This window comes from Gopherus evgoodei, chromosome 1 (genome assembly GCF_007399415.2).
Source record: "Gopherus evgoodei ecotype Sinaloan lineage chromosome 1, rGopEvg1_v1.p, whole genome shotgun sequence".
Classification (NCBI taxonomy): Eukaryota; Metazoa; Chordata; order Testudines; family Testudinidae; genus Gopherus; species Gopherus evgoodei.
The window spans coordinates 353,804,825-353,818,387 of record NC_044322.1 but is presented as its reverse complement, the minus strand read 5'-3'; the positions used below and the strand labels follow the sequence as shown (position 1 = coordinate 353,818,387).

Sequence of the window (13,563 nt, the reverse complement as noted above, 5' to 3'; positions counted from 1 at the left end):
CTTCTCATCAGGAAGTTCAATTTGCTCTGTACCTTTTTCCTCCATTTTACAAAACTGTAAATGTTACACTTAAATGTATATAATCAGTTTTTAAATTAAACTGAACTACTTGCCTCAACTTCTTCCTGCAGCACTGAAAAATCCTAATTCACATTGCACTGAAAACAGACAGTATTTAACAAAACAGAGAAAGATTTATTTACTTGCCTGCCTCAAAAAAATGTAAAGATGACACTGTACTATATAAAAATATTTTTACCTCAATTTGTGCCCTCTTGTTTTCCCATTACAGAAGATTAACAGCTCCCATTTGGTTTTAATTAAAATGTTATGTAATTCAGCACTTTCTATTATTACCAGATTAGCTCATCCCAGGCTTTAGAAGCGTTTTGGCATATGAAAGCCCACCACATCATGTCTCTAACCATTTTTTGCTACCCTTCTTGGGATCATCTCCATTGTACTCTTGAGATAAAAGAATTCATAAATATATTGTTTTTCTCCTGTGACATCAAGATCAGAAACTTTCTGCTTTATTATAATGTTTAAGACTACGTTAATTAGCCTCTAACTCATCTAGATTCTAGACCCTGAAATGACAATCTGGAATAGCTATTTTCATTCCAATATTGCTTTTCAGTATGTGTCCACCAAGCTACAAATCAAATGAATTTACAGTGGAATCTCTGTCCCTCTGTTTTTCTTCCATTTATGACAATACAAAATTGAGTGTTTCAAGCTTACAGAGTTGAAAGAGCCACAATTACATTAGAATCCTTAAAGAAGTTTTCAACTTCCTTCCTGCCCACTTTCTGTGTGAAAATAAAGAACTACACCTTTTCTTCTGATGCCAATGGTACAAGCTTTGATTACAATGTAACAATTAAATCAGGATGCCCTGGCACTCTCCCAACACTCTCCTGGGATGTACTATGGTCATCGGACAACCAAAACATAAAACTAACCTGCCAAGTATTTTAATAGTTGATAGAACAACATTACTTTAAATGGAAACAGCTTAATTTCAGTGCATAGATCATTAACTTTTTGTTATCCTGGAACTCACTTAGAAACAGAATTAACAACTTTAAAGAATGGTTGTCTTACCTCCCACCAGTTTTAAAGATTAGATCTGCATTAGGTGCTCCCTTCGGATGCTGGTAACGAGGCCGCCGTTCACGATTAGTATTTGCTGGAGCTGGACGCTGTGCCAGAGACTGTAACATCTCTGTAATTTAATATAAAAAGGTTAAACAGTTTTTGCCTCTTTTTTATTAAGTGGAATTTACACAGACTATATAGCGTAGTAACACGCACTTCTGAAATGCTTATAAACCAATTGTTAAAAAACACTGATTCATACTTTCATACATTTGTGGGCAAAACTTTCCTCAGGGCAGCCAACTCACGTCCATAACATTCTTTTTAAAACATTTTTTAAATTGCATAGACAGTTTTGATATTTCCAAGCTATGCTGTGATGTGTACTCTGATTTCCAGCTGCTGCTGGATGCTCAGTTGCCAGCAGTGCTTTTCATCATTCATACTTGGTAAGAAAGCCCTGACCTTTTCTTTCCGATACTGGAACCTGCCTTAGTCATTCATTTCTATGACACTTGATACTGGACCACTGGAGTGCTATAAGGGGATACCCCTAAAAACTATCCAGAAGTAACAACAACTGCAAAAGGCAGCTGCCACTTAAGCACGTAAAAATCATTCAGCTAAACTTTCTTTGTACAAGGAGAGAGAAATAATTAACTTGACTAGAGTAGACTTCTGAGCAGCTAAAGTAAAATGGCTGTTTAATTTGATAACCTGTGTCTTTATTAGCAAACCATGGTGAGTCTGCCTTCATAGACCATGAGTTAGTGGTACATGAATATGTTTAATTGAAAGCACTTCTGACAGTCCACCTGTGCAAGGATATGCATTGCTCAGCAAACATGAACAGATGGAATAAACAAAGAGGAAAAGTGGACTAAGTTGTTAATTAGATTACTCTCGAAAGTCTGCTCTGTCTGTTCTCTAATCTCTGGTAATCTCATTCAAGACATGTCCAGCATCTGCTAGAAACTATTTGCAGTGTACTGGTAGAATTTTGCACTGGTTATAGTAATGAAAACTAAAGTAAATTAATGAGATTTCATCATGTTTACAAAAGAGGGAAGTTCAGAGAGTATGATGCGCCACCTTGCCAATTTAGTACAAAATTTTATTTTAAATGTTTTATCAGAGATACAATTAATGTATGAAACATCCAGTTTTGGAGGGGGATTTGGTAGTGACTGGTTATTAAACCATGGTATCCATAAGAACATAAGAATGGCCATACTGTGCCAAACCAATGGCCTATCTACATCAGTATCTTGTCTTCCAACCACAGCCAGTGCCAGATGTTTCAGAAGGAATAAACAGAATACTGAATGATCCAGGTCACTTGTCCAGTCTCAGCTTCAGGAAGTCAGACATTTGGGACACCCAGAGCATGGTGTTGTATCCTGACCATCTTGGCTAATAGCCATTGATGCATCTATAGTCCATAAACTCATCGAGTTCTTTTCAAAACCCAGTTATACTTTTGGCCTTCACAATATCCCCAGGCAAAAAGTTCCACAGGTTGACTGTGGATTGTGTGAAGAAGTTCTTCCTTATGTCTGTTTTAAATCTGCTTCCTATCAATTTCATTGTGTGACCCCTCCCGGTTCCTGTATTATGTGAAGTGGTAAAAGACACTTCCTTCTTCACTTTCTCTGCACTTTTCAGTTTACAGACCTCTATCATATCTGCCCTTAATCATCTTTTTTCTGAGCTGAACAGTTCCAGTCTTTTTAATCTCGCTTCCCATGGAAGCTGTTCCATAACCTTCACAATTTTTTTTTGCCCTTCTCTATACTTTTTCCAATTCTAATATCACTTTTTTGAGATGGAGTGACCAGAACTATATGCAGTATTCAAGATGGGGTGTACCATGGATTTATACAGTGGCATTCTGATATCTTCTGTCTTCTCATCTATCCCCTTCCTAATGATTTCAACATTCTGTGTCTGCCACTGTACACTGAGCACATGTTTTCAGAGAACTATCCAACCATCTCTATTCGGAATGAAAACAAGTCATTTGGACCCCATCATTTTGTATGTATAGTTGGGATTATACTTTCCAAAAGGCATTACTTTGCCATTATCACTGCATTTCATCTGACATTTTGTTTTCCAGTCACCAAGTTAGCAAGATCTCTTTGTAACGTTTCAGAGTCAGCTTTGGACTTAACTATTTTGAGTAATTTTGTATTGTCTTCAAATTTGACCACCTTATTGTTCACCTCCTTTTCCAAATCATTTATGAATATGTTGAACAGAACAGATACCAGTCCAGATCCTAGTGGGGACCCATTATTTATATCTCTCAATTTGTGAAAATTGACCATGTATTCCTACTCTTTGTTTCCTATCTTTTAACTAGTTACTGATCCGTGAGATCTTTCCTTTTATTCCATGACTGCCTAGTTTCCTTAAGAGCCTTCGGTGAAGGACCTTGTCAAAGGCTTTCTGAAAGTATAAGTACACTTTATTACCTAGATCATCCTTGTCCACAAACTTGCTGATATTCTCTAAGAATTCTAACAGACTGGTGAGGCATAATTTCCATTTACAAAAGCCATGTAGACTCTTCCCAATATATTATGTTCATCTGTATGTCTGATCATTTTGTTCTTTGCTATAGTTTCAACCAATTTGCCTGGTACTGAAGTTACGTTTACTGGCCTTTAATTGCTAGGATTACCTTGGGATCCTTTTTAAAAAAAGTTAGCATTACATTAGTTATCCTCCAGTCATCTGATACAGAGGCTGATTTAAGCGATGGGTTACATACCACAGCTACTAGTTCTGCAATATCATATTAGAATTCCTTTAGAACTCTTGGGTGAATACCATCTGGTCCTGGTGACTTATTACTGTTCATCAATTTGTTCCAAAACCTCCTCTATTGACACCTGAATCTGGGACAGTTCCTCAGATCTGTCACTTAAAAAGGATAGCTCAGGTGTGGGAATCTCCCTCATGTCATTTGCAGTGAAGACAGATGCAAAGAATTCATTTAGTGTCCCCACAATGACCTTGTTCCCCCACGTTCCATATCCCTCAGATACAAAGCACAGTTCTGGCTATCAGGATGGACACATTGTGGCAGGGAACAGCTTGGGGATAATATGAATTGAGGAGAGGGAATGAAAGGCAGACAGCCAGCAACTAGAAATATTGTGTTTGCACCTCTCAGCCCAGGTGTTAAGAGGGTGCAGGTGTTGTGGAGTACAACCAGCAATGAGATAAGGAAAAATAATGAAAGCAGACTGGGTACTGGGAGAGAGCAGGTGAGGAATAAGGACAAATTTTAATGGGTTCACCACATGGCATCAGCTATTTTGAGTATTACCCAACCTTGTTTTTCAGATGAGAATTGTAGGAACACAAACAGGAAGACTCTAATCTATATTAGAGAATTCTCAATTCTAAATTACTACTTTGACATTTTAAAAACTAAATAGAATTTTTTTTAAATTAAAGTAGGCAGTTTTACAGGCTTCATTTGTTAATTTATTTAGCAGACTTGGATTATTAGCTAGCCTATTCCTATTAGAAAAATGTACATATAGACTTTAGACAATGCTGAGATTTTTTGGGTAACATTTAAAAATTTCTCTCCCCTTACTGGTTCTAGTAATCCTTCAGAAGCTTGAAACTGAAATCTGCTATACTCCCCTCCACTACACACACACAGAAGATTGTTATTCTAAGGTTAACTCATGAAGAATAGTAAGCTAATGCATTAGTTTATAAAAATATGACAGAAAAGAGTGAATAATATGGACTTTGCAAACAGATTAAAGGTGTCATTTTAAGCCTACAAAACTGACTTGTCCTTTTATCTGTCTTTGTTATGAACAAAATCCTAGTACAAAGCAGTGGGAGAAAAATCAACACAGAAAAGAAGAACCAGAGACATTTGCCATACTCACTTGCTATTGTAAATCTATTACTGCTGCTTTCCTTCTTAAATATGCCAAATGGGAATATTCATGAGAAAATGAAAAAAAATGATCACTCTTTACTAACAAATGGCACCAGTAACCAGTTTCATTCATCCACCATAAAATTGAGGTCCTTTATTGTTTTACTGTGTCAACTGTCCGAAATGGGCCATCTTGATTATCACTTCAAAAGTTTTTCTCCCCTGCTGATGATAGCTTCTCTTAATTAGCCTCTTACAGTTGGGTATGTGTACTTCCACCTTTTTATGTTCTCTGTATGTATATATATCTTCTTACCGTGTGTTCCATTCTATGCATCTGATGAAGTGAGCTGTAGCCCACGAAAGCTTATGCTCAAATAAATTTGTTAGTCTCTAAGGTGCCACAAGTACTCCTGTTCTTTTTGCTGATACAGACTAAAACGGCTGCTACTCTGAAACCTGTATGAGAAGTGCAATTCTTAACAGCTCACAACAGAATCCTATCCTAAATGAATTACATTTATAAAGATTCTCCATACAAATCAACAAACTGATCATGCCAAAACCATGCGTGTATTGACCTTAAAAAAATATATACTATAAATTCTACATAATGGGAAAAAAACAGCATCACAATATAAGATTTGTTAAGAGTTGTAGTGTAAAATGTGACCACAGCACTCAAACTGCCAAAATATGAAAAGCCTTTCTTCATTTTCAATCTGGGCTTTGCAACAAGGAGGTCCCTGGCAAAAGGAAGTTTTAAATGGTTTGGGAGGTTTAAAATGGTTTGTACAAAATCTGTATTCCATTTATAATTTCAGAGCTCCACAGCTATTATGCTTCTGGAAAAATATGATACAGAGGCTTACTGAATTTGGTTCTCACGTCAGACTTCTGAAACACATTTTGTATTTCATGGCTTTTATTGGATTAACAGGGTTGTTTTGAACTTAAAATTTCAATTTTACAAACTACAGTTAACTATTATTTATCAAATAACGAAATGTGGCTTACTGCTTTATTACTAACAGCTTATATTATGTTTCAGTTTTGAAATTGAAATCACCTCTATGAATGACAGGAAGAATTGTGGAGGTATTAAATGGAAAGAAGTGATTTAGGACTAAGAATATCATCTGCTTTATTAGGTTTGGCCTTGGTTATGATCAGAGTATGCCAAGGAAAATGGAATCTGACATAACACATTGAATTCACTAGGATATGGGCTATATCTGATTTGCTGATTGCTTCATAGGCCTCATTTTGTCTATTAAATAACACAAATTAAATATGAATTGATTTTTAAAAGATACATAATTAGTATAAAATATTTATCCTGAAAATATAGTCAAACACCCTCCTTTAGAATGCTGAAATGCAGGAGAAATTATGAAATTTCCATCAACTTCAACAATGTCAGTACGAATCAAATCACTGCTATTAGCCAGGCCAAGGCAGTCATTTAGATATGTATACTGTAATATCTAACAACACACCTTCTTGCACACAACCCATTTTCCTTGCACCTGACTGGTTCCTGTTCCTACTGCATTGCAGGTGACAGCACAGACACCATGGAACTCTAATGAAGCATGTTGCTAGGCTACAGATTATCATATAAACTTCTTATTTTAGTATTATTTCCCTAAATGTAACAATTTTATATCTCAAGATGTATAAAAAGAACTCAAAACTCAGTGCAATATAATTACCCTCCCCCGCAACGTTAACCTAATCTGTATGTACTGGTTTCACATTCCACTAGAATTCCTAGGGGTTCTGACAACCAGCATTGTGCATGCTGAGGCATACAGCAGAGTGGAGTTGGTTGCAGCAAGGACACGTCTTGGGACTAAATTTTTATAAATTAATTTCTCTAGGAATAAAACCCTTTTATTTTGAAATTTCATACCTTGATAGTCCTCTTGTTCTTGCCGTTCATTAATATCCAGAGTGAGCTTTTTCATTCTCATTCTCTCCTCTTGCTCAGCCTGTTGTTGATTCCAGTGGTTGGCAGCAAGTTGGGAAGACATTGGCACATTTAGGATCTTAAACTGAAAGAAAAAATCATCACTTCAAGTACACTTTACAAAGAACAAAACGAAGAGACTGATTATATAAGAAATGTCTTAAGTTGAATTTTATTATTTCTGAACAACCCTGAAAATAGACATTATTGAACAGGTTTCTGGGGGAAAAGTATGTTCCATACTTTCATCTAGAAAGGAGAGCAGAAGAATATGGACCCTGGACTTCAGAAAAGCAGACTTTGACTTCCTCAGGCAACTGATCGGCAGGATCCCCTGTGAGGATAAAATGAGGGGGAAAGAAGTCCAGGAGAGCTGGCTGTATTTTAAAGAATCATTCTTGAGTTTGCAGGAACAAACCATCTCGATGAGCAGAAAGAATAGTAAATATGGCAGGTGATCACCCTGGCTTAACAGTAAAATCCTTGCTGATCTTACACACACAAAAGAAGCTTACAAGAAATGGAAGCTTGGACAAATGAACAGGGAGGAGTATAAAAATATTGCTCAGGCATGCAGGAGTGAAATCAGGAAGGCCAAATGACAACTGGAGATGCAGCTAGCAAGGGAATGTTAAGAGTAACAAGAAAGATTTCTACAGCTTTGTTAGGAACAAGAAGATGGTCAAGAAAGGCAACCTAGTGACAGAGGATGTGGAAAAAGCTAATGTACTCAATGCTTTTTTTGCCTCTGTCTTCATGAACAAGGTCAGCTCCCAGATTACTGCACTGGGCTGCACAGTATGGGGAGGAGGTGATCAGCCCTCTGTAGAGAAAGAAGTGGTTCGGGACTATTTAGAAAAGCTGGACGAGCACAAGTCCATGGGGCTGGATACACTGCATCCGAGGGTGCTAAAGAAGTTGGCGGATGTGATTGCAGAGCCATTGGCCATTATCTTTGAAAACTCATGGTGATCAGGGGAGGTCCTGAATGACTGGGAAAAGGCTAATGTAGGGGCCATCTTTAAAAAAGGGCAAGAGGAGGATCCGGGGAACTACAGGCCAGTCAGCCTCACCTCAGTCCCTGGAAAAATCATGGAGCAGGTCTTCAAGGAATCAATTTTGAAGCATGTTGAGGAGAGGAAAGTGATCAGGAACAGTCAGCATGGATTCACCAAGGGCAAGTCATGTGTGACTAACCTAACTGCCTTCCATGATGAGAACTCTCTATGGAAGAGGGGAAAGCGGTAGATGTGTTATTCCTTGACTTTAGCAAAAATTTTGATATTGTTTCCCCACAGTATTCTTTCCAGCAAGTTAAGTAGTATGGGCTGGATGAATGGACTATAAGCTGAATAGAAAGCTGGCTAGATCATGGGTAGTGATCAATGGTTCCATGTCTAGTTGGCAGCCAGTATCAAGCAGAGTGCCCCAAGAGTCGGTCCTGAGGCCATTTTTGTTCAATATCTTCATTAATGATCAGGAGGATGGCATGGAATGCACCCTCAGCAAGTTTGAAGATGACACTAAACTGGGAGGAGTGGTAAATACGCTGGAGGGTAGGGATAGGATACAGAGGAACCTAGACAAATCAGAGAATTGGGCCAAAAGAAATCTAATGAGGTTCGATAAGCACAAGTGCAGAGTCCTGCACATAGGATGGAAGAATTCCATGCACCGCAACAGACTAGGGACTGAGTGGTAAGGTAGCAGTTCTGCAGAAAAGTACCAAGGGGTTACAGTTAATGAGAAGCTGTATATGCGTCAACAGTGTGTCCTTGTTGTCAAGAAGGCTAACAGCATTTTGGGCTGTATAAGTAGGAGCATTGCCAGCAGATCGAGGGACGTAATCATTCCCTTCTATTTGGCATTGGTGAGGACTCATCTGGAGTACTGTCGCCTGTTTTGGGCCCCACACTACAAGACGTATGTGGAAAAATTGGGAAGAGTCCAGTGGAGGGCAACAAAAATGATTAGGGGACTGGAGCACATGATTTATGAGGAGAGGCTGAGGGAACTGGGATTATTTAGTCTACACAAGAGAAGAATGAGGAGGGATGTAATAAGAAAAGCCAAAGAGGAGTTTGAAGAACGGGTAGCCAAAAACTCAAAAGGTAGTAACAATGTTTTTTAATTACATCAGAAGCAGAAAGCCTGTTAAACAACCAGTGGGGCCCATTGATCGAGATACAAAAGGAGCGCTTAAAGACTATATAGCCATTGCAGAGAAACTAAATGGATTCTTTGCTTCACGGCTGAGGATGTTAGGGAGATTCCCAAACCTGAGCTGGCTTTTGTAGGTGACAAATCTGAGGAATTGTCACAAACTGAAGTGTCATTAGAGGTGGTTTTGGAATTAATTGATAAACTTAACATTATCAAGTCACCGGGACCAGATGGCATTCACCCAAGAGTTCTGAAAGAACTTAAATGTGAAGTTGAGGAACTATTTACTATGGTTTGTAACCTGTCCTTTAAATCGGCCTCTGTACCCAATGACTGGAAGATAGATAATGTAACGCCAATATTTAAAAAGGGCTCTAAAGATGATCCCGGCAATTATAGACTGTTACGTCTAACGTCAGTACCGGGCAAATTAGTCGAAACAATAGTAAAGGATAAAATTATTGAGCAAAAGTCAACATGGTTTCTGTAAAGGGAAATCATTCTTACTAATCTATTAGAGTTCTCTGAAGGAGTCAACAAACATGTGGACAAGGGGGATCCAGTGGACACAGTGTACTTAGATTTCCAGAAAGCCTTTGACAAGGTCCCTCACCAAAAGATGGGATAAGAGGGAAGGTTCTTTCAAGGACTGAGAACTGGTTAAAAGACAGAGAACAAAGGGTAGGAATTAATGGTAAATTCTCAGAATGGAGAGGGGTAACTAGTGGTGTTCCCCAAGGGTCAGTCCTAGGACCAATCCTATTCCACTTATTCATAAATGATCTGGAGAAAGGGGTAAAAAGTGAGGTGGCAAAGTTTGCAGATGATACTAAACTGGTCAAGATAGTTAAGACCAAAGCAGACTGAGAAGAATTTCAAAAAGATCTCACAAAACTAAGTGATTGGGCAACAAAATGGCAAATGAAATTTAATGTGGATAAATGTAAAGTAATGCACATTGCAAAAAAATAAGCCCAACTATACATACAATATGACGGGGGCTAATTTAGCTACAACAAATCAGGAAAAAGATCTTGGAGTCATCGTGGATAGTTCTCTGAAGATGTCCATGCAGTGTGCAGAGGCAGTCAAAAAAGCAAACAGGACGTTAGGAATCATTAAAAAGGGGTTAGAGAATAAGGAGAATATATTATTGCCCTTGTATAAATCGATGGTCACCCAGATCTTGAACACTGCGTACAGATGTGGTCTCCTCATCTCAAAAAAGATATACTGGCACTAGAAAAGGTTCTGAGAAGGGCAACTAAAATGATTAGGGGCTTGGAACGGGTCCCATATGAGGAGAGATTAATGAGGCTAGGACTTTTCAGCTTGGAAAAAGGGGAGACTAAGGGGGGATATGATAGAGGTATATAAAATCATGAGTGATGTGGAGAAAGTAGATAGAGAAAAGTTATTTACTTATTCCCATAATACAAGAACTAGGGGTCACCAAATGAAATTAATAGGCAGCAGGTTTAAAACAAATAAAAGCAAGTTCTTCACGCAGCGCACAGTCAACTTGTGGAACTCCTTACCTGAGGAGGTTGTGAAGGCTAGGACTATAACAGCGTTTAAAAGAGAACTGGATAAATTCTTGGAGGTTAAGTCCATTAATAGCTATTAGCCAGGATGGGGTAAAGAATGGTGTCCCTAGACTTTGTTTGTCAGAGGGTGGAGATGGATGGCAGGATAGAGATAACTTGATCATTATCTGTTAGGTTCACTCCCTCTGAGGCACCTGGCATTGGCCACTGTCGGTAGACATCATACTGGGCTAAATGGACCTTTGGTCTGACCCAGTATGGCTGTTCTTATGCGGATTTGACAGCTGCTTTCAACTACCTAAAGGGGGTTCCAAAGAGGATGGAGCTTGGCTGTTCTCAGTGGTAGCAGATGACAGAACAAAGAGTAATGGTCTCAAGTTGCAGTGAGGGAGGTTTAGAATGGATATTAGGAAAAACTTTTTCCACTAGGAGGGTGGTGAAGCACTGGAATGTGTTACCTAGGGAGGTGGTGGAATCGCCTTCCTTAGAAGTTTTTAAGGCTTGGCTTGAGAAAGCCCTGGCTGGGATGATTTAGTTGGGGATTGGTCCTGCTTTGAGCAGTGGGTTGGACTAGATTACTTCCGGATGTCCCTTCCAACTCTGATATTCTATGATTCTATGTTTAAACACACAAATGAAAAACTGGAATCTACATGACTGCTAAATTTTAAAAGCCTATTACATACAAGTAGAATTCTCCAGCTGAGAAATAGATATATTTAGTGTAATTAAGTAAACTCTCTCAGTAAGTTTATCGTTGTAAATAAAACCTTTGCATTTTCTCTGGGTAGCTGACAAAAGGTAACGTTTTGTCACTCACTATTGTATTCAATCCATTATCCAATCTGTTAAATCAACATATGTACATATGTACATTGCAAGAGCAAAAATGTATTGAAAACAATTAATAAATCACAATTTGTATAGGAACCAAGGCACATTTGGACGTTCTCCTGGTACAAACTGGACTGTTCAACCTTTTATTTCTCAGCAGAATATCAGTACTGTGAAAATACATAAAACCAGTACTATGAAAAGGTGGCATATGATTGGCAATAAAGGATTCCACTGTGTGGGTATCTGGTAAAATCATATAGGTCTTGTGCTAGATTCATATTCACCATGGTTGGCACAGGAAGGTGAAAGCTGCACCTCCCAATATTGTCAAGACTTTCTGCCCTCCAAAGGGATTAAACCACAGGTGGTGTTTCCACCACTAATAGTCCTTGACTGTTATACAAACTGTCCTTCACCTGTGTATCTCACCAAGATTACACAGGAAATCCTTCCAGCAGAGGGACTTACTAAATCAATGCGCAAGTATCCTCATGGTCTGCACTTTCCATTTTATGAACATTGCTGGCCCTGTACTGCCCCCCTTTGTTGGGCAGAAGATTACATCAACATATGCAGCTGCTATCTCTTCCCCAGTGAACTTTCTGCTACTCGGAACCTTGCATGCTGGTTTATGCCTGCAGAACCTGGTGTAAACCAGAGGTGAACCTTGTCCCTTGTATTCAAGCTCCTCTCCCCCAAGGTACAATGGCTGTGATTTCCAAAGGAGCCTAAGGGAATCAGATGTCATTACTCCCCTAAGATGCTTTCAAAATCCCAGCCATTATGCCCAGAGAGAAAAAATATTATGGAAACTTTAAAAACCAAACAGAAATAATATTTAAAATTTAAATTCACTGTATTTAATGCAGCAAAACAGAATTACTGTGAAATCTCATAGTACCTATCACACAGCAACTCTGTTCTGGCTGCAGGTCAGTGTTGTATGTGGGAAATCATTCTGCTGCCAATGAATACTCAGGCAGCTACATTTGAAAAACAGTTAATTTATGGATGAAAACTCAACCAACTGTTGGTTGCAACAGTTAAGACTGGCTATTACAGAGACCCGGGAAAGAACTGCAACATCTTTGTGTGTCACTGTCAAATATAAGCTCATTTCAATAGGGGAGGAAAAATAAGGTTTTTTTGAATAAAACAAGAAAACAGTGTAGGGATTACCAAGAATTCCGAATGACAAGTTCGAATTTTAAGAGCCTTTTTTTAAGTTAACAGATATAAGAGAAAAGCAACCAAGGAAAACAGAAAAGAAGATGAAATCTTTATAGACACCCAGAGGAAAAACAAACTACACAGATTCACAGATATCAGTAATAAGTACTACCCAGATAGTTAACTAGTCAAACTATTGGCAGTGTGTAAGGCTACAAATCACTTACTAACACAAAGGCCTAGTGGTGGCACAGTCTTAACACAGGAAATCTGAGTTTTATTTCTTGTCCCATTATCGGAGTTAAATCAAGCTAGCAGGGTTCTGTGAAGTAGGATGCTCAGAATAAATCGGAAGGGAATATGAAATTTAGATGGTGAAATGAAGCAAGAAGGGTTCTGGAAGGCTGTAAAGTGGTGATGAGACATGAGTTAAACTCAGAGGTAGGCAGGCACATTGACCAACCAGAGCCCTGATCCATCAAAAACTTGAAAGCCCTTCAGACAGACAGCTCCTTCTAGGTCCTATATCTCCCCCCAAAATACTTTAACATGCACCCTCCGAGCCCAGCCATGCTGCATACTGTTACTCTTCTGCTCTCATGGTACACTAATGGCTGATGCTTCACTAATGGCAAACTTTTCCCAGACACTGGGATCTGGGCCCAGCATTTGGAGATGGTCTGCAATTTAATAATCTAGTATTAATCCCACCACGGGAAGGTGGAACAACATGTACTATCATCAAAGAGTGCTTCGTTATATAGAAAAAATAAAATTCCAGTTACCAAGACTAGTCTCTTGTGCAGTTCAGATAAAACAAAGAGTTCAAACCAGATCTACAGCAAGACAGAGATTAGGCT

The 13,563-nt window shown here is 38.6% G+C and overlaps 1 protein-coding gene across 1 annotated transcript in view; it reads right to left on the bottom strand.

The window, feature by feature from the left end:
* Positions 1 to 1,103: 1,103 nt before the first annotated feature.
* Positions 1,104 to 13,563, bottom strand: part of UPF2 (UPF2 regulator of nonsense mediated mRNA decay) — a 126,627-nt gene continuing 114,167 nt past the window's right edge. The window contains 2 exon segments of the mRNA XM_030568767.1: positions 1,104 to 1,228; positions 6,930 to 7,071. Coding sequence (XP_030424627.1) covers positions 1,104 to 1,228; positions 6,930 to 7,071 — 267 coding nt within the window.